At 39.0% G+C, this 26585-nt stretch overlaps 1 protein-coding gene across 6 annotated transcripts in view; it reads left to right on the top strand.

Moving 5' to 3' along the window:
* Positions 1-266: 266 nt before the first annotated feature.
* Positions 267-26585, top strand: part of ano1a (anoctamin 1, calcium activated chloride channel a) — a 51802-nt gene continuing 25483 nt past the window's right edge. For 2 of the 6 annotated variants that reach the window (XM_019354822.2, XM_019354821.2), the window contains exons 1-9: positions 2084-2518; positions 5452-5603; positions 11327-11656; positions 15967-16065; positions 16661-16812; positions 20143-20197; positions 20471-20522; positions 24090-24145; positions 24583-24624. In XM_019354822.2, coding sequence (XP_019210367.1) covers positions 2458-2518; positions 5452-5603; positions 11327-11656; positions 15967-16065; positions 16661-16812; positions 20143-20197; positions 20471-20522; positions 24090-24145; positions 24583-24624 — 999 coding nt within the window. In that variant the 5' untranslated portion in view covers positions 2084-2457. Of the gene's footprint in view, positions 401-2082; positions 2519-5145; positions 5224-5451; positions 5604-11326; positions 11657-15966; positions 16066-16660; positions 16813-20142; positions 20198-20470; positions 20523-24089; positions 24146-24582; positions 24625-26585 lie in introns of those variants that run through there. The other 4 variants (XM_019354823.2, XM_019354825.2, XM_025909845.1 and 1 more) reach the window with 4 other exon arrangements.

Below are 26585 nucleotides of genomic sequence, written 5' to 3'. Positions count from 1 at the left end.
TACCCGGGAGTCCACTGCAAGTCTAAACATGCCTGTTTGGGAATGTCTGCGTTTCTGAGTTGCCTCCCAGTCTGTGTTTGTGATATTGTCTTGCCTCTGCCCATTCATCCTTAATAAATAAATTAATGTTTTCACATCTATCAGCCTGACAGTGACAGGATGCATGTTTTATTTGCTTTGGGATATGTACTGGCTCCTCGCCATTCAGTCCCATGCTTGTACACTGTCACATTACACAACCCACCAATGACTTAATTTTTGTGGGAGGAGAGTTTTTACCTGAGAAGACCAGAAGCACTTCCTCCTCCACCCTCTCTGTACAGGTGAGAGGGAAGTATTAGCTTGTCAGTACTTGCATTTACCTTCTGCTAAACTCCGCTCTGTAACTCCGGGAAAACGGGTAAATATTCATTATCATCAACGAGCCACTTTTCCTTTAAACTGCACTTGCTGTCTCCTGCTTTCTTTGTGCTTTTTGTAGAATGCAGCTTAGCCTGTTTATTTTAATGTCCTTTGGCTATATTGTCTATGATAGCTGATCTCTCTTTCTTTGATTCACTTTAAAAAAACATGCATTAATTGTCTGTTTTGCGTCAAATGACGAGATACGTGTTTGCCTTTACGCGTTCATTTAAATGTTCGAGACTCGTGTTTGAACGAGTATTTGTGTTGGACTGCGGCCGGAGAAACGCTTACAATTGTTTGCTTCATGAATTACAAACGAGATTGGTTGCGGTTCATTAGCGTCGTTTCCAGTCTCCGAGAGTTTAGACCTCATTATTCGTGTTAACTCTCCAGAAGGTCTCACACTGAAGGCTGGCAAGCATTCATCTTGTGCTGCTTGACACGGACATTAGAGCAGACCGATATCTCAGACTGCGGCGGCGTTTATAGACACCCATAACTGCTTCCCGCGGGCTTGGATCAGTCTGTGCCTGATTGCCTATTTACGCTCACCTCGCACCCACTGGAAGACCCCAGCTCGAGTAGGCGGCACCAGCTGACTCAGTGACGCTCAGGCTCGAGAAAAATGCGGCGTTCATATCTGATAGGAAATCATAAGCTCTACAGTTGAAGCAATTCCTGAGCTCCCATTGCATTCCTCGGTAAAAATTTGCTAGTGCACATTTTAAATGTTTGACACCACAGCTGTTTGTACATCAAGTCTCTAATCTTGCATCCACCAAAATGGAGGGCTGTGGGACAAGGTCAGGTATTTGTACAGGCTTCTGTTTCTATATGCTGTCATTTAATGTAATGGCAGCATGAATGTAACTTGACCTGGAGAGCTCTGCACACGAATTCGAGTGTGCATGGACTGTTGGTCCTGTGCGCAAATGGCAAATAAAAATTCTGAATCTTGAATCTTACCTGCTTAGTTGTCTTATAAATCACCCTCTCACTGCCATAAATCAACATCCATATTTATTAATACTTGTCTTGTGCTTTGAGCAGTAGTGTACTTTACAAGCCCTCTCAGCTTGTAAAGGACATGTAAATGTCCTCCTCCTCTCTCCCTCCCTGAGCCTGGTTCTGCTGGAGGTTTCTTCCTCTTAAAACGGAGTTTTTCCTTCCCACTGTCGACAAACTGCTTGCACATAGGGGTCATATGATTTCTCTGTGTGTATTATTGTAGGGTCTACCTTACAATATAATGCACCTTGAGGCGGCTGTTGTTGTGATTTGGCTCTGTATAAATAAAACTGAATTAAACATATATATTTTTTCTAAAGATCTCTTTCATATGCATATGCTGATAACCTGTCAAGTTCCCATGCATATTCTTTATATATCGTAAGTATAGTAAGCAGTTATCCATCAGCACTTATCTATTCCAATTGATATATATACACATCCGAGAGGCCCGACAGTTCAGACTTGTCGAATATATATTAGGGTGTGTGTGACAAGTTAATAGACAAATGATTAAATAAACTACCAGTACTACTAATAATAATGTATGTTAATGAAGGTTTTCTTTTTGGAAATATTTACGATTCCCAACCGCGAGTTAAACGTTTCCCTGTTTTTAATCAGGGAATTGAATGCAACATGCTTCTGGAGCTTTTTCCAGCACGATTATTTTTCGCAGAGCGCCCGCGCGTTACTGCTGTGCTGTGTGGTAGCAAATTGCACTGATCTGAAGGACGTGTTCACACACACACACAGGAAAGGGCATGTTCATTTTGACACATTTCATGTAGACAGGGCTAATTAACATCTGAAGGACCTCTACATTTCATCGCAGTCACACAGTCGCTTCTTTGGTACAGTTTCTTTGGAAACAGTTGCTTTTATTCTCCGAGCTGTCCAAAGGATGGGTAGGTGGTAGCTCTCCGTCCAGCGTTTCCATGCAACAGCGCGGGCGGCTGTGAGGAATAGATGATGCAGCAGAGGGCCATGTTTCTGTAGATTTGGTAGGGTATCTGTGGAACCCTGAGCGCCTTCATAGATAGGATGGAGTGTCAGGGGAAGCGGACGGATAGCTTGGACCAAAATGACAGCGCTTTGGAGCTCGGTAAGAGATTTAACATTTTCGCTGGAATGAGTTTGATGATAATGAAATAAAGCTCTATTTTTTTCACCCAGAGAAAACCTTTAAGCCCTTTCAGTGGCGTTCGCTGTATTGTGGCTGTAACTGGGGGGCACATAGGCGCACTGATACAGAATCGATGGGGGCTGTATGAGTGCTGCGCCATAGTCTCTAATCAGGTTGTTACATTAAGATGCTGATGGCTTTGAGTGCCGTAGACTTGATGTCCATTTAACTTGCACGCAGGCCTGCTAGTACCGAAGTGAACTCCTATTACCAGCCTAGAGTTAATAAACAATATGCCACTTTCATTTGAATGGCTTCTCTGACTTAGCCCGCAGGTCCTCTGGCTTAATGGAATTACTGAAAACTTCCTTTGCATGCTTCTACAGACAAGAGCATGACCACATACAAAAAGTTGCGTTGACATAGTGTCTCACCGTGTCTTGGTCCCCGTTAGTTCCTGAGAAAACTCCCTGGATCTTCAGCTGCTGAGTGCTACGCTGTGCTCACCTGTTGATCTTTCCTTTTGTTTGTCAGGTCAGGTAGAGTGCTGTGGCTTTTCACAGCTTTTTGGTAGGTTCAGTAAAAAGGACTAGATGTTACAGTCCCTGATAATGCATGGGACTGTAACATTGATAATAATGAAATAAAAATATATTTAATCCAATCGTAATGATATTCAGAAACTCTTGTTAGCTGCAGCAGACTGTTCTATGTGGATGTCACCAAAAATCTGAAATTTGACTGGACTGTTTGGTCAGGTCATCGCTAATACAAGACCTTCCCCTCTCTTACTGGAATACTAGCTATTAATTCATACAACAACAAAAAAGGACCTATCAGTGTCCACAGTGATGTATTTCCTGTTCAGACACATTCGCAAATTCCATCTGTAGGCTTTAATTTGAATCATCACATCAACTTTGTAAAATGCCACGTGGAATGCTATGCAATCAGAGTTAAGACCTCATTTTTTAAAAAGTGAGTTTATTAACACCTCTTGTATGAAATGGATCATTAAATAATTAAGCATAGGATTGATGAATTAAATAAATCCATAATTAATTTCATGTAATATTAATTCAGTTTCACTTTTCATGTAATTGTTCCTGCACAGCATTGCATTGTGAATTTATTTTAGCTGTCAAACTCACCAATCAAAATCAGCGGGCTGCGTTAACACGGATATAATCAAAACCTTTGCTTTTCTCTTGAGTTGATTCAGTAGGCAATTCTCGGTATCGAGTACACAGAGTTTGTACTTGCATACTTGCTAATTGCTACTTGGCAAGTACACTGAAGAGTCCCAATTTCTCAGAACAGAAGGTGAGACAGCAGCAAACGGGATGATATCAGCTCACTTTACTGCCTTTCTACCTTTTATATTTATTATTTACAATGAAAAGGAAAAACATTATAGATTGAATTACTGGTGTTCTTTGAAATGTATGTACATTAGTATAAGCACATTGGCAGGCTATAGAGAGCCTTTTAATGTGAAATGATTTGAAGGTGGTAAAAAACTGAACACTAGCATATTGAGCTGAATATTACTTATTGATCAACAGACTGCTTAGCATATCATATTTAAAAACATTATACATATATTCATAATTGCTGTTGCTCAAAGAAAAAAACAGATTTTTTTTCTCTCCTTTTTGTTGTTGTGGTAGACTCACAGAATTTATAAGAGACGGCTGGTGTGCAGAATACTGTTGAATAAATATTAAAAACCTTTTCTGGAATCAATTTGTCATCATTTCTGGAATAGGCCTGGTATCGCTGTTTTGGATATCCAAAGACAGTGTCAACATGGTATTCCGGATGATTATACTTCTAGTGATCATGCTTTCCTACCTATATTAAAATATTTTAATAAAGAAGTATAACTCATCTGATCATCAGGAAATAAAGACAAGCCAATGTTTCAGGTAAAAATATACTAACAGCGCATGAGGTGGTTGTAGCTCAGGAGGTAGGTTTGGAAGGTTAGTGGTTCGATCCCTGGTTCCTCCAGTCTGCATGCCAGTTATCCTTGGGCAAGATACTAACCCCAAGTTGCTCTCCGATGCATCCATGGGAGTATAAATATGTTTGAATGTTAGCTAGGAAGCACTAAAAAATTTAGAAGAAAGTGCTTGGGTGAATGTGGCATGTTGTATAGAGTGCTTTGAGTAGAAAACCGCTATATAAGCATAAGTCCATTTTCCATTAGATATCACCAAAATTGGGGATAAACAGAGGATATGATTCACTGAGACATGTCTGTCTGTAGGGGGGTTTCAGAGCTTTGACGAATCCTAAATACCAAATATTTGAAGATTAAATCTACAAAAAAAATCTTAAGTGTATAGCAGAAAAACTTTCAAACTTTACACAATTGGGCCAATTGATTCTAAATGCATTCCGGGATGCTTCATTCCGTTATCAGGGATGTAGCAGGGTAACCAATCAGATGTCAGGGTCTGTTGATGAGCCACAGTGACAGGTTGGATTATTTGAATGCTTCTCAGTGTAAGTGATATGAGCAGTTTCTTGGGAAAGTGGTTTCATTTCAAAAGATGGTGCGAACACTGCTGATTATCACACTGTTCATTTTTGACAGTTTTTGGTGAAATTTCAGAGAATAGAGGTGGTGTCAGCAATGCAGAAATGAAAGTCAGCAGTGTGCAATACATCAAAATGTGGTGAGACAATAAAGGCAAAATTTCCTGAGACAGTTTGGAAAATCTACAAAATTTAGTAACTTGAATTAGTGGTAATAATAGAGCCGCACCATTGTATTCTTATTGTTTACTGAGGCACATTTAACTGGACTTTCTTTTTCAGGATTCATCAAAAGTGAAATGTTCAGCAGAAACATGATTTGTATTTTAAAACACAAGCTCTAAATACATTTCCAATTTCCTCCTCAGATTCCAGCCCTCTGTCATCTTGTGAGCATTCAAGCAGCATGCAGCAGACTCATCCTACAGTTATGAAGAGTGCTGATTATGAGCCGGTTTCTAGTGAGGAGAGGAACCTGGATGTGGATTTTGTCACCACGGCCAGGAACAATGAGTCTGTAGTACGTATCTGCTATAAAGGTTTCCACAGGTCTCAGAAATGCATAGAAACTGTATGATGTGAAGGAGATGGCTCAGGAATGTGTTTGCAACTGCTGTGCAATTCCAAATTTATAGCACCCTAACCTGTAAATTCATGGAGCTGTAACACACAGTGCGTGAAAAGAGGTGACTGAAGAAGAAATACTCAGTGCATCATGGGAATTCCCCAGCAGCCTAGACCTATTGCAGCATAACTAAGGGAGGATTCAGGGTCACCTGGTCCAGCCCTAACTATATGCTTTAGTAAAAAGAAAAGTTTGAAGCCTAATCTTAAAAGAAGAGATAGTGTCTGTCTCCTGAATCCAAACTGGAAGCTGGTTCCACAGAAGAGGGCCCTGAAAACTGAAGGCTCTGCCTCCCATTCTACTTTTAAATATCCTAGGAACCAGGAATGAAGGGCTCTCCGACTACGAGGTCTTTGAGATAAGATGGGACTTCTTGTTTCAGCAAGCACCCTAGACAATGGCAAATCACACAGCTGCACTCAAGAGGTTGTCAGCAGCAAAAGCTTGAATTGGGTATACCAAAGACTGAGAGTTTTGTTCTCAGAGGTTTGGACGTAGATGTTTGACGTGATGCATCATTTGCAATAATAATAATAATGATAATGAAGGGATGACTGATGTTTGCAGTGAATTGATAAAGAAAAAAAATAAGCAGTTATGACTGATGAAAATTTCCAAAGAACAAAAACAAATGAAATAGAAAAAAAAAAATCTGACAAAATAAAACAGAATAAGTAGACACAAGAACAAAAATTTAAAAAGGCCTAGAGCTCAAATTGTAATGCATTTCTGGCTCCAAACTGACAGAAGTGAATATCTTTTCCTTAATTATGTCCGTGAAATCACTCGAGCTTTTTTACTCCACCCAGTGTTACTAATAAAACCAGTTAATGCTACACAGACACTCTTCACAGTAAAAGACAAAGCACTGAAAAATGTGGTCAGTATTATTATGCACTAAAATAAGATGCCTTGGAGCTTGATTATTATTTCTCGCTGTCAAGATGAAGGAGATTTTGTACAGTACTTTACTAATTTTAAGTTGAGTTGAATGCTGTAAACGTATTCATAAAATACATGTAAAAGTATTCTAGAGTCAAATATGAAGCATCTGTCTGACAGCTAAAGCTTGCCTGAAATTGGGTCCTCTACTGTAAGGTAAAGACCCTACAATAATCTTGCGATCCCTCCTGAAGTGCTTTAGGTGACCTCAGTAGGTCACATGATAAGTGATGGTAACAACCCATGGCTGATGTGACGACTCACACCACCTCTCCACACCTGCAACTAGCCAACTTTTGTTTTTAGAACTGAAGAAGCCTTGTGGCTGAGACATGAAACGTCTTCACAAACTTAAAGAAGCCCAGTTGCCGTCTTTTTTCTTTAGACCGTTGAGGTAATCACTGGCTGCTCTAAGTCAACAGTAGGCTTGCAACATATGTTAAAAAAACAGCTGACCTACAGCCAGCAATTCCTAATCTATTTGCAGAAGAATCTCTGTCAGTGTCTGTGTGCATAAGTCAGCAGAATAAAAAGGAAGGATTCAGCGTAATGCAGTGCTGTTTAACAGCTGCACTTACAACTGAATTCTTTCATTAGTCTAATTAACCACAACAGGCAAACCACAGCATGAGCAAAACCAAATACAAACACCATAAAGAATATTCTGAAGCCCTGGGGAGAGGAGAACCACATTTCCTGGTGGCTTGGTGAGAAATGGGATCCTTTCGGTAAGTGATGCATGGACTACTACATCCTCATGGGCCCTCAGAGAAGCAACCTCTGACCTATGCAGCTATGACTACTTCCTTTTAAGAGGGTTTTAACTGGGGTGTGTGTGCATAATCAGCTTGTGTATGCACCATCTCCCTGTAATGCTTCCTATCGCAGACACATTGTTTCATTGTTGACCTACAGCTATGAAGAGAATTCACATGTATTCAACTGGATTTTGACATTTGACTAATCTGTGTAATCTAGTTCTATTCTACACTGTGTTATCTAGTATTATGCAAACGTCTTGAGCCACTGCTCTCTTTATACGTTGCTAGAAAAATTGGAAATGGATGCATAGATTTATTGAAAAATGTGAAAACATACATGTAGATATAGTATATAAGGCACCACAGAGTTTTTACAGTTTTAACAAGCTTAAATTAAATCTGGTACGACTACATTTATTCTTTAACGCAGCCTGAACTTTCTGATGCAGTTTTCTTCTAATTTCTTTAAGCAGTCTTCAGGGATAGTTCTCCAGGCTTCTTGAAGGACATGCTCTTCTTTGGGTGTTTCTGCCTTTTGTTCTGTTCTCTGTCAAGCTGATCCAACACTTCTTCAATAATGGTGTGTTCTTGGCTGTGAAGAGGCCAATCCATGACGGACCGGGTCAAATTTTTTTTGCTTTGCTGTCCATATCTGATTTAATGCAATGATGGTGTGTTTGTGATCATTGTAATGTTGAAAAATGATCAGTTCTCAAACAGATTTTCATTTATTTCACTTTTATTGTTACCAAACCACAACAACAGTTAGCTCCAGGTGCTTTTTCTTAGTTCTTAAGGACATGACTTTATGACTTTGTTCACCTGATATAGATTTTATTTTTATTTATTTTTTTTAGCCCCGCCACTTTTTTCTACTTTTGTGCTCCACTTCTGCAAATGCATGCTGACACATGCAAACGTTTGGCTAACAGCTCTTCTGGAATCGCCTTGTTGGTGTGAAAATACTACTTTATGCCTATCAAACATTGTCTTTGGCATTTTTCATGGGAACAAATGTGAACTGGGAGCAAATCATCTGCTTTTCTGACAAGCTACTAGTGACAAACTCCCTAAATATATACAATTTAAAATTGGTTCTTTACTAAGTTTTCTGTTATATGTAGATGCAACACTGGTTCATAACTTGAGTTAGCTTCTTTTGATTTGCAAGTCAATATGATTTCAGTGATTTCTCAACCAAAAGGGAAATAAATCAATCAATAGAAAAAAAAAACAACATTCTTCTGACACTCAGGTGCCCTAACCCATCCCTAACCCTAACCCAAAGACCGGACTGACAAAGAGAAATCCTGAAGAACAACTGGTCATGACAAAAACCGATAATTTAGAAAAATTATAAGAAAGTTGCTGCTTTGAAGCAAAGTTTAAAGAAACAAGAAACAAGAACTTTGCACATCACTATGTGATGTTACAAAAATAAGTTCTCTAAGTTATGTTTATCTTCTTTGCCCTCCCTTCTCAGTACTGACAGCACCTATCAGTCTCCATCTTTGTTTGTATTTTCTCTCCCCCCCCCCCCGTACATGCCACGTTATCGTCACATCAGGTGTAGACATTCCCGAGAATAAACCCTCACTAACGTGCCATTCTCAGCCCCAAAATTGGAAAAGATTGTAATGCTGTGTAAAATACAGACAGAATGCAAATATTTACTCCGTTTTTTTTAAGCCTTATTTACTGGTACTATTTTTGAAAAGCAAACAATATATGTTGTCCAAAAATGTTCATTAATGTGACTGTTTAATTAGCAAGCACATTAATAAATGAAATATTTATTATAGTATCCAAATCTGTATTATTAGTGCCTTTTATTTAGCTTCCGTACTTTGCAACTTTTGTGCACTTAGCAGAAGTTTTGCAGAAGAAGATAACTGTTCAGGTACCAAAATGTTCAGCTTTTTCAGTACTACTTGGATATTACTTTTTTGTTTCGAAAGTTTTATGACTTTTTCTGCCAATTTTTTAATGGATTCCTATCGAGAAGCTGAAACCTTTTATTTTCCCCATTAATTTCTTCTTGTTTATTCAGCTCTTTTTAGTCCCACAACTTTTTATCTACCCATATATTTCATTCTTCAAATAGTAAGCATTTTTCTGTGATTTCACAAAATGACCTTCCAAAAACACAGTGACTGACTTACAGAATTTAAACTGAGAGTCTATAAGTATCAAAAGTTTCTTCCATCTCTCCTGTTCATTCCATTGTTAATTTAACTCTTCTCACATTAAAACAGAAGTGGAGGAACTTTTTAAACTAATTTTGTTGTTATTTTTAGTATTAGACACACACACACGCACACGTGACAGCATGGACAGCATATGACAGCATTGAGCCTATTTTCCTCCAATGCCATTTGTCAGAGACACTTGTTTTTTGTTTTTTGTTGTTGTTGTTGTTGTTGTTGTTGTTGTTGTTGTTTTTTTGTTTTTTACACCAAAACCAGTTTGCCTATAAGATGAATGCTGTTATTTTTTTCCAGTGTATATTTTCAGGGTTTTTTTTTGCTGTGTCTGCGCCTCATAATCCGGTGTTCCTTATGGTCCAAAAAATATGGTAACTTCTACCTTCATTTACCATGTCCAGAAGTCCAACTTTTTGTGCAATGGTTAGCATCTTCTTCTGGCTTTTGGGTGCTACCGCAGGTGCCTTTGATGGTGCAAAACGTTTCGTCGACATTGTTGTGTTTGTTGGGGAGAAAACTTACAAGCATGCAGTACAGCACTTCAGAGTCAATGAAGTGAAAGAGCAATCGAAGATTTATGTAAATTTGACAAGTTGAACACAGTCTGTACTGTTCAGGAGACACGGCACGAGACTGATTGACAATGGTCTACAGCCAATCAGGACGCAGAACACAAAGCCCTGTTTTCAAAAAAAAAAAGCATGCAAAATTGCACAAAAAAAACCTGCAAGACAGCGAGGCCACGAAAGATGAACCGCATTATAGCGAGGTTTGGAGATCTTTAGTGAATGACTCTGCAGAAAGTTGGCGACCTCTGTGCACTATGCGCCTCCACTCCGTGATTTTGCTTGGCCTACTATTTTGTGACTGAGTTGATGTCATTCCTTATTGTTTCCACTTTGTTATAATACCACTAACAGTTGACTGTGTAAAGTTTTGTAGCAAGGAAACTTCATGACTAGACTTGCTGCACATGTGGCATTCTGTCACTGTACCTAGGTGTACCAACTGAGTGACCCATTCTTTCACAAATGTTTGTAGATGCAGTCTGCAGGTATGGTGAACACCTAAATTCAATGATTTGGATGGAAGATGATAAATAAATTAAAGTATTATACACTTTTGTATAATACTATAGTTATTGTTAATATGAAGTATTTTAAAAGGCTAATTTGCTCATTTAGTTCAGGATATCCAGGTGCTTTTTTCAGCATACAGAATAATTTAAGCTGCATTGTATCAGTTTTATATTATATTGAGCTAGTGTCAGAAAAACAAACATGCAGATGCCATTTGACACAGAATCATCTGCTGTGTGCTACATGTAAAAAAGCTCAGCTTCACACAACGCCCAGGCCTTCAAAGCTCATGTAGCTCCTGTGTAAACATGACACCCAACAGCTACCTGTGTACTGTTTAGTATATCAACATTGGTCCTGTTTAAATAATAGTATCTCAGTAAGGTTTTAAACATTGAAGGTTAAAAGTGTTTAATGCCACCCCCACCCCCACCCCCACCCCCACCCACTGTTGATACACCGCTTGCTCAAGGGGGGGGGGGTAATTGTTGGGATTTTTTTTTTCTATTATTGTAGGGGCTTCACCTTACAATATAAAATGCGTGAGGTGACTGTTGTTGTGATTTGGTGCTATATAATGCTATATAAATACAATTTAATGGAGATGTTTTGAATTTCTGTCTTGCTTCCAGCCAATGAAGGATCTATGCCCAGACACAGTACTTGGCCCGTACTTCTCTGATGGGATGCGACGTGTGGACTATGTTCTGACTTACCACATCCAAAAGTCTGGCAGCACACGAAGACGGTCGTCAAGGTTTGGGGATAACAACTTCATACAACGACTTTGGCGCAGCTTGAGCACAAGAAGCAGCCGAGCTCCGCTTCAACCAAAAGAAGACCCAGAGGTTGCCGCACAGGAGCATCAGACTGACTATCATGAGGATGACAAGCGCTTTAAACGGGATGAGTTTGAGGAAAACCTCAGGAAGACAGGACTAGAGCTGGAAAAGGATGAAGAGGTGAGAAGGGAGAGGGCTGGGATGGGGATTTTATTAAGATAACTTAATGATGACATTTTGCAAAAGTCAAATTATTTGATTTTAACATAATCCTATTAGTTTTTGCTCACATTTATCCCTGCTCTCAATTAATAACAGAACTGATTTACTAACAAAAAGTCCTCTAAGCCAGCGGTCCCCAACCTTTTTTGTGCCAAGGACCGATTTATGTCCGACAATGTTTTCACGGACTGGCCTTTAAGGTGTCGGACATAACTACAACAAAATAAAACCAGTACCGGTAACAATAAAAGAAGATTTATTCATAACACACAGGAAAGACCCAGGGAAACAGAGTTCACAATAAAAACGATACAAAAAACAACAATAAAAACCAATAAAAACCCTGAAAACTATAAATTTCACACCTGGTACCCGGTACCAAACGACTCATGGACTGGTACTAGTCCGTGGCCTGGGGGTTGGGGGACTGCTGTCGCTATATAAAGAAAATTGAATTGAATTGTTCTAAGCAGTTTGGGCTGATTCTGGATAATCAGCTAATGGTGACATTTCATTTCATTTCTTTTGCACTTCAGACAACTTTATTAATCCCTAAGGAAATTCATACATTTGGTCGGCTGCTCCCACACACAATAAAAGAAAACATTCACTCTATAAAGAGTTGACTCTATAATGAGTTGATCCAATAACAAAACCAAAATATATTAATTGATAATAATTCAAAATAAAAACACACTTCCTCCTGAGGGTCCAAGTTCAGCCCAACAACTAAGCTTGCTTTTTTGATTATTTTATTTAGTTTGTGAATATTCTCCTTTTTGATACAGCACCCCCAGCACAACATAGAGAAGCATGCTAGGAACCATCGACTGTTAAACCCACTCCAACAGATGTTAAGATACTAGCCTCCATAGGGAGGCCCTTCCTGTAGAGAAGGTTGGGGTTTGGCCACAGTCTAGTTTATTGTATAGTAGGAACCCCAGATATTTAGAATGTATCTCTACAGATAGAGATACTCCAAATGGTCATTCCTGTGGCCTTCAAGGAGACGAGGCCTTTGCAGACGTTTTTTTGTATTTGAAGCCCTTCAGTGTCAGATACCATCTGATAACAGCCTTAATTTGACTCAGGGCTGGTGACATTTTTGGGGGGTCTTCCACTTGACGTTTTCGTTCCATAACCCTCAGGATCATTTAAGAAATTCCAAATGACTGTCTTACTGCGTCCCACCGTCCCAGCAGCAATAGCACGCTGCGAGAGACCCTGCTTATGCAGTTCAACAACCCGACAACGTGCAAAAGGGGAACATTTTTTTTACCTGACAGAAAATGACAGTGAATCCACATTTTTGCACAGATTTGGTCTTTTAAAGGCATGTGGTTCTAAACTGTAAAACAGCAAAATAAAGGTAGAGAGAGGATCACACTTCCTCTTTTCAAAATAAATATTTTTCAAGGTTAAAGAGTGCGTATGCATTTATAAAAATAAAAGGAAGGAAGAAAGAAGAAAAATAAAAAATTAAAATAAAATTAAAAAAGATGTTTTTTTTCTACTGGGTTACACAGTCTCTTCTGCATTAAGTCCACATGGGTGGGTGTTTGATGCTACAAAGCTGACTCAGAGCTTTATATGTATGGTAGGGAACAGATGTGGGTGTGTCCTCATCTCCAAGTTGTTGTCAACAAAAAAAGACACAAAAATAATTTGAAAATGTAAACATCGACCAAAGTATCAGCAGTGATTTAATAACTTTATGACCTCTGTGAAAATTATTTCCACATCATTTACTGTAAATGATACAACATTCAGGGCCTTTATAAGCAGAGGGCCTTTGGCCCTGAATGCTTTGTAAAGCTTTATAACTTCAACTGAAGGTGTATCTTATCTTCTGTATCTTTACCACACATTTGACTAGGTTTAGGTACTGTACAAATTCTACTGATTGAAATATAATAAGATTCAGCATTCTGTGTTTTGTGGCTGGGATTAGATAAATTCATAAAACATCCAACTTTTGTGTATCAATTTTCAAATTGCATTAATAAAGACAGGTATCATATAAAAGATAAAACTGCACATTGCCCCTGATCATCATCTATGTGCAGTTCAGAATTAATGTGTGCACTCAAGTATTAAAATAAATGAACTTAAATAGTGTCATCTCCAGTCTCAGAGGACACAAGAGAACTGACAGCTATTATTTTAATCACCCTGTCTCAGTTCTTTTAACTCCAAGTATCATAAAGTAATGTGGAAACATCTGGACTGATGTGTTTACAGGTAGCATTTCAATCACGAGTTTAAAGGCTGTAGCTGGCAGCCACTGCTCTAACCCTGTATAAATGTAACTGGGCTCACTGTTGGTTCAAACTTTTATTTGTGAAAAGCCCATTAGCTTACAAAAACAGTAGCTAGCTTGTACTGAAATATGAATACGTAATATTTTCACAAGCTAAAAAGATCTTAAAAGAGCGGGGCTACATGCTGTGATGCTACCTAACATTAGTCATGTTAGCACCTTACATTCAACAGGAGCACAGTTCTCATTTCACTGCAAAGACCTTTCATTCTTCATATATCCGTGTTGGACAGAGTGTAAACGCTGAAGCTGAATGACCTTTGCACAAGCACACACACTTCTTAGCTTAACTGTGCAAAGCTATGAGCACAAACAGGAGTGTAAAAAAGGCAGGCAACAAGCCTGTGTCTGTCTAACCAATCAGAGAGCTCCTTACATTACATGCATGGCTAATTTGCATTGCTCCGAGATTTCTGAAATGAGATAGCTAATCCCATAGTTATTAGTTGAAAAGTTCATTCACAGATTCGCAAAATATAATAGCAAATCTGTGAGCTAACAGGAAATGGAGCAAGGAAATTGATTTTCAAATGAGGAGTGGAATCACCATTTTTAATGTCAGAAATAAATCTTTGATTTTTTGAACCCATTTACCTTTTAAATTGTATTTGTTTTTGTTTTGAAAATCAGTTTTTTTAATTGGGAATTCTAAAATGATTTTTGAAATGAGGTTTTTATTGAGAGTTTCATTGTTAATTTTAGAAATCCATTTTTGCTATCAAGTATTTATTTATGGATTAATAATTCATTTTGAAATATTGATTTATAAATAAGTGTTTTGATTTTAAATTAAATTACTAAATAATACTTTACTTTAGTCATGTTTAAGTACATAAAATAATTAATAATGAATTCGTAAATGAATTTAAAAATGCATATCTTATTACATAATTCATTATTCAAGCACAGAATTCTTTATTTCGATATATGTGACTCTTGTGGTCCTCCATACTCACCGTGTTACTCCAGGTACTCCAGCTTCCTCCCACAGCCAAAAGACATTCAGTTAACTGGTGAATCTAAATTGCCCCTAAGTTTGAAGTGTGAGTCCAAATGGTTGTCTGTGTCTCTGTGGGAGCCCTGGGACAGACTGACAACCTGTCCAGGTTGTACCCCATCTCTTGCCATATGGTAGCTGGGGTAGGCTGGCTCCAGCCCCCCTGCAATCCTGATAAGGATGGGCCCTGGATAAAAAACAAAAACAAAATCACAAAGGTGTACTTTTTTGAATGCATGCTTCAATTTTTTTTTGTAAAATTGTGTCATTACAGGACATAGCATAAATTTTCACTACTATGCAGGTGATACTCTGCTTTATCTATTCATGAAGCCATATTAACACATCAATTAGTTAAAACAGGAATGCCTTTAAGACATAAATGAACACAGAGTTTTATAGGGGTATGGGCTATCATGATAATGATCAAAATCAAAGCATACTCTGAACACTCTGTTTCCTGACTTTTGTAGCTGATGAAAAAAATATATTAGAAAAAATACATCAGGATCCTTCACCTCAGTCAGTGTAAATGGGTTGTGAATTTTGTTGAGATGCTAGCCTTAGATCTTGGTACCTAAAGGCCCCACTGGCTCAGAATTGCATAGAGGTATTTGCATCCTTTTATAATTGCTTATAGTTGTACTTGTTATTGCTCACTGTGCATAAAGTAATGGTATATATAAAAGTGATTGTAACTCTGCCCTTATGGATATAACTGAATTGAGTTTTGCTTTAAATGATGAAAATCTCTCAAGAAGGCTCTCTGCAGAAACACATAAGCATGTTTTTAACTTGATTTCTGCTAAGAAAACAGTAGTGTGTATATATTGTGTTTGTGCACTTTGCCATTTAGGATGTGCTCTTTTTTTGGAATTAATCCGTTAGAATTTTTAATTATGTTTTTTTTACTGATACTTTTTAAATATCAAAACCTCTGTTGTATTTCAGAGTACTATCCCTGGAATTGGCTTCTTAAAGATCCATGCTCCTTGGAATGTTTTGTGTCGAGAGGCTGAATTCATGAAACTCAAAATGCCAACAAAGAAGGTACTCCACCAATTATTTCCCATTTCTAAAACGTAAACTCAATGTTGCTGCTGTGCTTTGACTTCAGAAGTGTACAGATGCTTTCCTGTTGCACAATCCTTTTCACAAAATACAAAATATCAGCTGACTCAGTCCAAAAATATCCACTGTAAAACAAATAATTGGAGGCAATGTAATACATCCTCTTTAGACTGTTATCACACAGTCCCCTATATGTATTGCTTTGTGCTTTTCTTAAAGTTTTTTGAAAGTATCTCCAATAATGTAGTCCAGTTTTCTTTATAATTGCTGTAGTACCTAAGTAAATTATTTTTAAATTTATTGACCAGCAGCCTGTTTTTAATAAACTGACAGCAAAACTTATGTGAAAGAACACAGCAACAGAAAGAACTAAAGCTCTCTACGTCTAAAGCTTTCAAGGCTCTTGGAGTGAATGGCTGCTAAACAAAAAATGAAAAAGTGTATATATTACATTTTAGCTCTTGGAATGAAATTATTATTCAATCAAATTGCTACTTTTGGGTAGTTTTTGGATTGTTTGTTTATTATTATTATTTTTTTAATTTACTTTTTTTTATTTGGATCTCCTCTGCAGGTTTACGAAGTGAAACAAGGCAGCAATGTGGTGGAGAAGATCAGGATGTTCATTCACAAAGTTACAGCCCCTCTCCACCCAAAAGTCAATACCAGCCGATCACAGTGTGAGAAACCCCTCTGTCATGCCTTCTCCAGAGAAAAACAGCACCTGTAAGTAAAGTATCTGCTTATAGTTATAAAGGCAATTGACAAATAATATTTCTCAAACTTAGGCTTTTATAAATGTGCTTAGGCATACACACTATAGAACCTGTGTGTGTTGTCTGTGAGTTGTCCAAACTCAAAGACAACCACAAATTTGTAGCTTGTTACTAATTTCCAATTTCGTCATGTATAATCAAGGCATTTTATTTTCAATATGAATTATGAGCTTTTTGCAACTAATTTAGGGATATAATGTGATTTATGAGAAGCTCTGCTCTGGATAATTCTGTGATATTTGGTTTAATACTCTGGCTTAATGGAGGCTGTGGTCTGCATGAAGTTCTATTGCTTCAGTGTTTATCACTTTATCAGTATTATTTTAGTTTGACTTAATAGAATGATTCTCGAACACTGGGTCAAGAATATCTTTGTACCTGAGGCCTACTCTAAAGCACTGTTTTAAGACATAGTGAAGTAGCTTCAGGTTTAACCCTGGGTTTTCTGTGTTACGAAGGAGGTTTTCTCCTCTTTTCAAGAGCAGGTTATACAGAAGCCAATGCCTACTGACCTATCAATTCTCTGGAAAATCGTATCCCATGCCCTAGAAGATCATTTAAACCTTTGCGTGCATAGTTAAAAGGTTAAAAAAAACCCTTCCAAGCCATTTAATTCCTCTTTATTTAAAACAACATAAAAAATTAAAATGAAGACAACAAAGTAGTTGACCCTACTTTGCAAGTGAAATTTGCAAGTAAGCTTGCTTACTGGTTTGAGTTTCCAAACTCAGTGACGATATATTCAACAAGGATTCAAACCTTGCCCAGGGCACCACCCTAGAGCCAATTCATTTAAAAGCATTGAGGCCTTAACCCGTAGGGCCTGGCTGGGCTCTGCTTATATAGGTGAAGACCTACAGATCCTGTACTTTGTGGATTGGTGTGCAGTTGAAAGCGGTAGTCTTGGTGATCTAATATACAGCTCCTTTAGGCAAATGGAGTGCCACCTCTCTGGTGTGGAAGGAGCCTGAGCTTATGGCTGAGAAACCTCAACCTCATTTCACAGCCTTTTTGCTGAGGAGGCTGCACAAATCTTTCATTATTTGGTAACTGCTACTTGTTGTAGCAGCAGCACATGAACTACATGGTGGACACCAGAAATGAAAGATGCTGTCAGGTTAAAGCAGTCCTGTTGAGCTTTGTTGGCTTTTGGGATTCTGGACGCACCTGTTAGGTACCAACCGAAACAAAACCTTAGTGATTTCTGAAAGGCTTTTGTTTGGTTCAAAGTAATTCTGGCAGACATGTCTGCTGTAGAGAAGGTAGTCTGGAAACGAGGGGGCAGCTGAGATCACTGGGATGGTTAAAAAATGCTTTAAATGTTGGGGGTTATCCTGGTTGACAAGTCTCTTGGAAATCAGTGACATTTCCCTTGGATTGTCTGAATTGTGGTGGTCCACCCTTTTAAAAAAGGGGAACGGATGGTGTGTTCTAACTTCAGGGATGTCACAGTCCTCAGATTCCCTGAGGAGATCTATTTAAGGATACTAGAGAAGAACGTCTCCCCATTAGTCAAATCTTGGATTCAGAAGAAAAATGTAGCTTTTGTCCCAGTCGTCAAACACTTAAGGCTATTCAAGGATACATGGAAGGTTGTCCAGCCAGTCTTCATATGTTTTGTGCACTTCAAGAATGTTTTCAAATGCATCCCTTGAGATGTACACTATAGGGTGCTTTGGGAATATGGGGTTCTGGGCTCAATGTTTTTGGCTATTTGGTCCCAGTGCAACCATTGTGGGACCTTGGTTTTGTACTGCTGGCAAAGAGTAAGGCTTGTTCGCTGAAGGTACTGGACTGCACCATCACTGGTCTTTGTCACCAGTTTTAGTCATAATTTATGGATAGAATTTCTAGGCTCAGCTAAGGGGTTGAGGATGCTGGATTCAGTGGTCTCTGTATCTAATCCCAGCTTTTTCTAGTTGGTGTGATTCTGTTGGCTTCATGAAGCATTTAGGTTACTCTGGGGTTTTTGCAGCCAATAGTAGAGCTATTAGGATGTGGATTGGAACTTCTGAGTCTAAGGCCATGGTTCTCAGTTGGAAAAGGTTGCAGTGCCACCTCCAGGTTGGGAATGAATTTCTGCCCCAAGTGAATAAATTCAAGTATCTTCATTGCTCTCTAGAAAGAGCCTAGAGAGAATAAAGACAGCCTACACAGAGCTCATCTCATCAGTTGCAGGTAGCAGAAGTGCTTTAGAAACCCACTTTATACTCAGTAGCAAATAGCATTAAAACAAGAAGCTATAAGGATGTTGCTGAACAAGTGTTAAATAATAATTTTCAGTACCTGCTGTAGATTGAAACAGAGGTGATACAAAATGAAAATGTCGGTTTTAGATTTATCAGGAGATCAAAAACTAATTTTAAACAAATGCTAATTGTGTTTGATGTCAGTTGTGTGTTAATTTTAAACACCTTTGAAATGTGGATAATAAAGAAAGGAAGCTCGATGTAGTGCATTCATTCAAAAACATTAAATAGTTGAAAAAATGACAAATGTTAGCTGACAGAGAGGTAATATCTTTTCATGGATTCTGAGTGCTCTTCGAAGGAAACAAGAACATTACTATCAGTTTTAGTATTAAACACCAGAGAGAAGATAACTGCACAAATCTGGATTCAGAGATAAAAAAAATTAACAGGATAGACTTTGATATTTCATGTTGTTTTTCTAAACTGAACTGAAGTTGGAACTGGCAACTTTACAACTTTATAACAGGAAAGCTGAAGCTTACGTTTTCATCATGATCAGGTGCGTATAGTGATCATCATCAATTTTCTTTACCCCACCGAAACAAATAAAGCTAGTCTACAGCAGACATATATTTTGTCAGCACAATGAAAGAGAACTCCCAGAAATGACATGTATGGAGATGTGGAGATGGGGATGTATGGAGGAGAGAGTGGGCAGTGAGTAGCTTTATTTGCAGCTCTGACTAATAGCTTGCAAGAGATATCCCTCCACATTTTCTCTATTACTTAATGTTCAGCTCTGAAATCACTCTAACCTAAGCAACTTTCCTAGTTTTAGATTACAAAATGTATCTTAAAAAGCATTTCTGGCATTTCTTATCCAGGTAACAAGAGCAATAGATTTGTGGAATTCCTGTCTAATATAGGAATTGTAACGGATTCACTCAATTCAGACTTCCTCTGTTTTTCCTTCCTGTATCTATTATATAGACTAGATAGTGAAAAAGAGAACATTTCAAAAACATACCATAACTCTTTCTTTGCATCTGTAACTCATCTTTCTTTTTTTCTTTTTTTTTTTTTATCAGATTTGATCTCTCTGACAAGAACAAGTTCTTTGACAGCAAGACTCGGAGCTCCATAGTAAGTATTTGTTTTAGTAGATGGATATACTGATTCAATTACATGTCAAAATAAAGAAACCATTGTTTGGCATATGATTATAAGGTTTCCTATTTTAATTCTGTACAACAAGAGAGTGGCTGGCATTTAACCAAAACACTTCATGAATCGGAGTTCCCTGCTTTGTTTTCCTCTGTGCCTAATTTTTGTCTCTGTTAAATGTTCAGCTCCTCATCCTCAAAGATAGAAACTGCATTATTGCTACAGTTTTCTTTTTTGTTGTTTAATGGTCAGGTCTATGAGGTGCTGAAGAGGACAAAATGCATGAAACCCAAATATCCCTTGGGTAAGACATCTGCCTTTCTGATACTAGGAATGAATCAATGTGCAATTAATCTTAGTCTCTCTTTGATTAGTTCCACAGGTCGAGAGTGGTCTTGACACATATAGAATTCACCATCATGTCCATTTTAACCATATCAGTACAATAGCTAAAATATTAGATGTACGTCAATATTCCCATAGAGGATTTTTGACTGTGTGAGAAACAGAATTGTACTGAAAAAAACTCCTTTATTCTAACACGAAAAAACAGCCTAACACAGTAAAACAATTTTTTTTTTTTTTTTTTTTTGCCTGTCCCGTTTGGTTCTTTTGCCATCAAAATTATTGTCTAAAGGCGAAGAAAGATGCCCCACGGATTTACTTTACCAAATGGACCATCCCAGCCTTGCCGTAATGGTCTATTTGATTCACCTTTTATTGTTTTTTTTGTTTTGTTTTTTTTATTTTCACTTGCTAGATACGGGACAGACTTGAATGAGGAAAAGAAAAGGGAGAAAGAAAGAGGGGGGGGGAAACAGCGGAGAAGAGGGACGGGGATAAAGGGCAAAAAACAAAAAACAACAAAATAAGCAGACAAAAAATACATATATCAATCACCTGGATCACCTGTTGAGAAAGAAAAAAGAAAACAAGCAGAAGAAAACAAGAGCAATAGAATAAACAACATCACGACGGTATATGGGAATATAACAGTAAATACTAAATATTAAACATTATTGTGCAGCACATAAGATCGACAGCGCACAGTGTGCTTTGAAATAGGAGCCAAAAAAGGTGTAGTTTGTGTGTGTGTGATCACCCGTGTGTACACCTGTGAGCATGAGCACGCTTGTATTTAAAAGGTTCCTTCATGTAATGATCTGGTAGAGGGTGTGGGGAGCCACAACCCCGTCCTCCAGGGCATGAAGCAGGTATGGAGGAGATCAAAACTCCAGACATCCAGAGGCCCCCAGAACACAAGAGACCAAGGAAGACCAACAGAGGGGCAGCCGCGCCACTATCCCAGAAAGAGCTGAGGAGCGTCCCAGATGAGGGGTCACTCAGCAGCCGCGGAGCAGAAGCCAGGGGGGGTTGCAGTGACGTGCCCGTGAGCTCCGCCGGCAGCCAGCTGTGCCTGAGTGACTGAGCCCCAGGCCGAGAGGCCGAGGGCACCCCACCTCCGAAGTGGCCCGAGCGAGCCCCAGGCTCCAGGCCCCGATAAGCAGCTGCTAAGGAGTGAGCCGGTGTGTACCTGGACGCCCATCCCCGGACACAAAGAACCACCAACGCACCGATTTCTGAGGGCGTCTGCCACTGGCAGGGGAAGTGGTGGGGGGAGATAGGCCTCCATACCTTGGAGGGCCTGAGATGTCCCTAGAGAGGTGGCGTCTGATACCCAACCTGACATATAGACACAGATACAAACATCCATTCCCACCCTCATGCTCTCATATGCAATTACTCAACACTCAACCAACGTGGAGACAGACATAGAGAGACACTGTACACACAATCACACTCCCCAAGTGTACTCTAAGAACCGGGTCTAGGTATCCTTGCCCCTGGAGGGGGAAACTGCACCCAGACCCAGGTGGTGTTATCCTTTTCCCTACAGTAAGGAGAAGCAGACCACCCCGACTCCACAGCAGCAGGGAGGCCCCACATTACAGACCCCACTTGGACGGCCAACTCCTCCTCCTAGCCCCCACGCTCCAGCAGGCCGCAGAGAACGGGGATGTGAGAAGACTCCAAACCTCCCTCCGCCCGCTCATATGTAGTGTTGATGCATGTGTGTTCTAAGGTGCATTTAAAACCCAGGAGGGCATGGAGCTACCTAAAATAATTTTTAAAGTCCACTTCTAGGTTTTAAGAGCACCTGAAGAAAAATATGAAATGAAATTAAACCGTAAGAATATTAAATTAAGAATATAAAATGTAGGTGATAGTCACATAACCAGTGTTGGGAAGGTTACTTTTAAAATGTATTCCACTACAGATTACAGAATACATGCCCCAAAATGTATTTTGTAACGTATTCCGTTACGCTACTCAATGAGAGTAATGTATTCTGAATACTTTACTTAATATATTATCATGCTTTTTACAGCTACATAAATGCACTGTTACTGTGTGATTTAGGGGTGGCTGTGGCTCAGGTGGTAGAGCAGATCAGCTACTGATCGGAAGGTTGGTGGTTCGATCCTTGGGCAAGATACTAACCCCGAGTTGCCCGAGTATGAATGTGTATGAATGTAGTTCACGTTGCACTTGAGTTTAGAAGTGCTTGTATGAGTGGGTGTGAATGGGTGAATCAGGCATGTTGTATAGAGCGCTTTGAGTACTCCGGGAGAGTAGAAAAGCGCTATATAAGAATCAGTCCATTTACCATTTATTACTATTACTGAAGGTTACTCACCATACCAATACCAACTAGATTTTTAAATCTTAATATAAAATGAGTAACAGTAGGGTGGACATTAGGTAAGGCTGCACTTTTTGCAGCGATCTTGTATAGAAAACTATTCCGCGTGTATACAAAACAGATCCAGGGCTCCGAACCGTAGTAAAGGCACCTCTGGCTAATACATTGGGTTCCGTGTCGGGCTCGTAACCAAAAACTACCTTTACTTTGTTGTCTGGGTCAACTTTGCTAGCGAGACACAGAAAGAGGTGTTGAAAGGCTGCTCCAACGGAACTTATTGTTTTGGAGGAAAACACGAACACAGTGTACAGTCGAGTCTTAATGGCTTACTTACAACTCTGCTACACTGCGCATGAGGCTACATTATTTAGGGCTATGTCTGTAACACTCTGCCTATTGCCTTCATATTAAATCATTTTTTGAACAATAATTTTCAAAATTATTTCGTCACGTCATTATGCGGCTGCAAGTAGAGGTGACATGGGCCGCGAGATTGGCACACAGGCATTAGAACCTCTTAATGCATGTTTAGTTTGGGTTTCCACCAGCGTGGAATTACCAAAAATAGTGAGCCTAACATATGAAACAGGAAAAGACCCCCATGTAATACCTTTATTTCAACAAAGTAACTGTATTTTGAATACCACCTTTTTAAACGGTAACTGTAACAGAATACAGTTACTCATATTTTGTATTTTAAATACGTAACACCGGTACATGTATTCCATTACTCCCCAACACTGCACATAACTCACAGGAAAGTCAGATTTGCACAACAAATGATAATAAAACTGTGACCACCGGCACTGTTATTATCGGCAAAAGTGGCAGTGATCTGCTAAGAAAGTACAAGTATTGCACAACTGTACAAAATACAGAAACTCTGTAGGACAGCAGCTTTGCACTGGCTTTTATTTATGAGCGATTTACTAAATGTGTTGATGATAAGAGCTGATTGTTACATTATACTCGATGCAAATCAAGGGCTTCAGATAATGAACTAATGGTTGATCATGCACTCTTTTCTGCATTTAAGTATACAACAAGGTGACAGAGCATGAGTAACTGATGTTACGTGTGTGTGTGTGTGTGTGTGTGTGTGTGTGTGTGTGTGTGTGTGTGTGTGTGTTTCTGAATTATAATTCTGTTAAATATGTCTTCATACAGGGCTCACCAGTCTGCTAGCCAATGGTGTGTACACATCTGCTTATCCCCTCCATGATGTGAGTATCACACTTTTGGGCTATCTCTCCCATGTTTGACTGAGAAGGCTGATGTTTATACACCAAGATAATGATTACAGTTCAGTGGGTTTCTGAAAATCTACAAATACTAAGCTGCTTGTACAGTAGCTTGTGTTTTTTTTGTTTTTTTTTCTTTTTTTATTAAAAAAAAGAAACTTGTGACTTGGTGAATGTACAAGTTGTGTAAAGCGCTGTGTGTGTTTTTAGTTCATGATGTATTGACTTTTAATTCCATGGTGTCTTTCTACTGTTTTATTTATATCTGCTGTGATTTTGTTGTTTAATGTAAATAAAATGTATTATTGTTGTTATTTTTACAAATATTCCTTTTCTAAATTTTAACCTAAAGCCAACTAGGGAAGCTTTTATACAGCGGAAATGTGTATAATACTGAATATGAAACCTGTGTGTTACAGGGAGACATTGTAGGGGTGAATGCAGAACCTAATGACAGGAAGGTAAGTAGAGAATTCAAATACTTATTTGTAACAGTATTACACCAAAACATAGTCTATTAAAAAAAAATCTCACTTATTTTCAACCTAAATTGACTGATGACAAAACTGTGCTCTTACACCCTATTTTTAACTTAATGGAGTTTGGAAGCTCAAGTAGAGTAGAAAAGCACTACATAATAACTAGTCTATTTAGCATTACAGATACTGAATTAACTATCATGTATCTTCTAGGTAAGGAAATCACAAAAGGTTGATCCTGTTCATCTGGACGTAGCGTTTTCAGTGGGAGAAACGTTTTGTTACTCATCCAGGTGACTTCTTCAGTCTCAGCTGACTGCAGGTTTCCTCTTCCTCTGATGATTGTACATAAATGACACTTGGTCAATGGCCATGATTACCATTCACAGTTGGGGAATGGCTCCAATCACAGCATTGTAAGATGGTGAAAGACGTACCATTAGACCCCTGATAGGTTTGTATCTTGAACCTATTCGCTGGAACGTTGAAGACAATGTAATTACATAGCAAGCAAGACACGAGTAGGCAAGTTCTTTATGTTTCACGTGCACGGGAGAGAACTGGACAGGCGCCGTTCCTTCGCTTGACCCCAGTTGCTCTCGTCCGCTCTCCCGTAACACTGCTCTTTTATTGTGGTTACATGAATATGCATAGGTTCATTAACATATGACCTCTTACATAGGTATACATGTGAACAAAGAATACCGTGTGTGTGTGTGTGTGTGTGTGTGTGTGTGTGTGTGTGTGAGAGAGAGAGAGAGAGAGAGAGAGTGATGTGACTCCCCAAAGCTGGTGCCAGGAGTCTAGCGGTACATCTGAACAAAAGGCTCTTACACTCAAACAGATATACGTGTGTTTGCTATACCATATCTCAGCAGGAGAAGATACGACCTCTCCTAGGAGGTGTGTGATCTATGCCGGAACACTCTGAAGAGGAGTGAACGCACTCCCCTCTTCATGCTACACAGAGTTGTTATAGACCTCCTAGGATGAGACATTCTTTCAATCTACAAATGATTATATACTTCTAAGCATATATGAGTAAATATTTCTAAGCATAAATGACAATCAACAATACAAAAACCTAACATTTCTCCCCTTTTGACAATTATGCTAGAAAAGTACCCAGTTATGAATACCTCATGTCTGACAGTGTCAATGCAAACATTTTTATACTCAGCATATGTCAATGTACACAGTTTGACAAATACATTAGCAGTTATCCAAGTTCTCATTGATCTCATTCAATGGTAAACTGCATCCTACAAGTGAACCAATGAATTGTTAATGGTCAAAATAAGAAATTAACATTTTCAAAACACTCCAGCTTGGTTGTGCTCCTCCGCAAGACATGCAAATCGCACATCTCTCTGCAGAGCGGTTTAAGTTCTGCAGGGCGTCATAAATGTCTCTTCCAGTTGTTCCCATCACTGTCCATAGGACCAGAGTCCAAATGTATGTAGAATAGACAGTCAAACATACCAGTTGAGTTTGTTGTTTGTCAACATGGGTCTCAGCTATCGTGAAAGCTGCAGACCTCTTCAGCACTCTAGTTTTACGGCCTCTGCCAACCCCCATCACCTCACTTCAGGCCTCTGTACTGTGGGGGATATTTATGACTCCTCCATTGTCCATCCTCTACAGGAAAAACCCTCTGTGAAAAGGGTGCTGGATCCAGTTATCTTACTGCTGTTATGGTCCCAGCAGTTTTCAGTGTGCCATCGTATGCACAGTACAGTGACACAGCATTAGGTGATGTTCATAGGAAACTGCTGTCATCACCACCATAGCTTCTGGTTCCTGTGCTTTTCACAGAATCATGATGCCATCCTTGGACTCCCCCTGCGTTGTCGATGGAGCTTGGCACACTCCCCTCATCCTTCAGGTGCCCGTCTGTCGTCCACAATCTCCTCTGTTGGCCTCTGGAAAGCCCCCTTGGCACA

This window comes from Oreochromis niloticus, linkage group LG1 (genome assembly GCF_001858045.2).
Source record: "Oreochromis niloticus isolate F11D_XX linkage group LG1, O_niloticus_UMD_NMBU, whole genome shotgun sequence".
NCBI classification, from domain to species: Eukaryota; Metazoa; Chordata; class Actinopteri; order Cichliformes; family Cichlidae; genus Oreochromis; species Oreochromis niloticus.
This window is presented reverse-complemented; position numbering and strand designations above follow the sequence as displayed.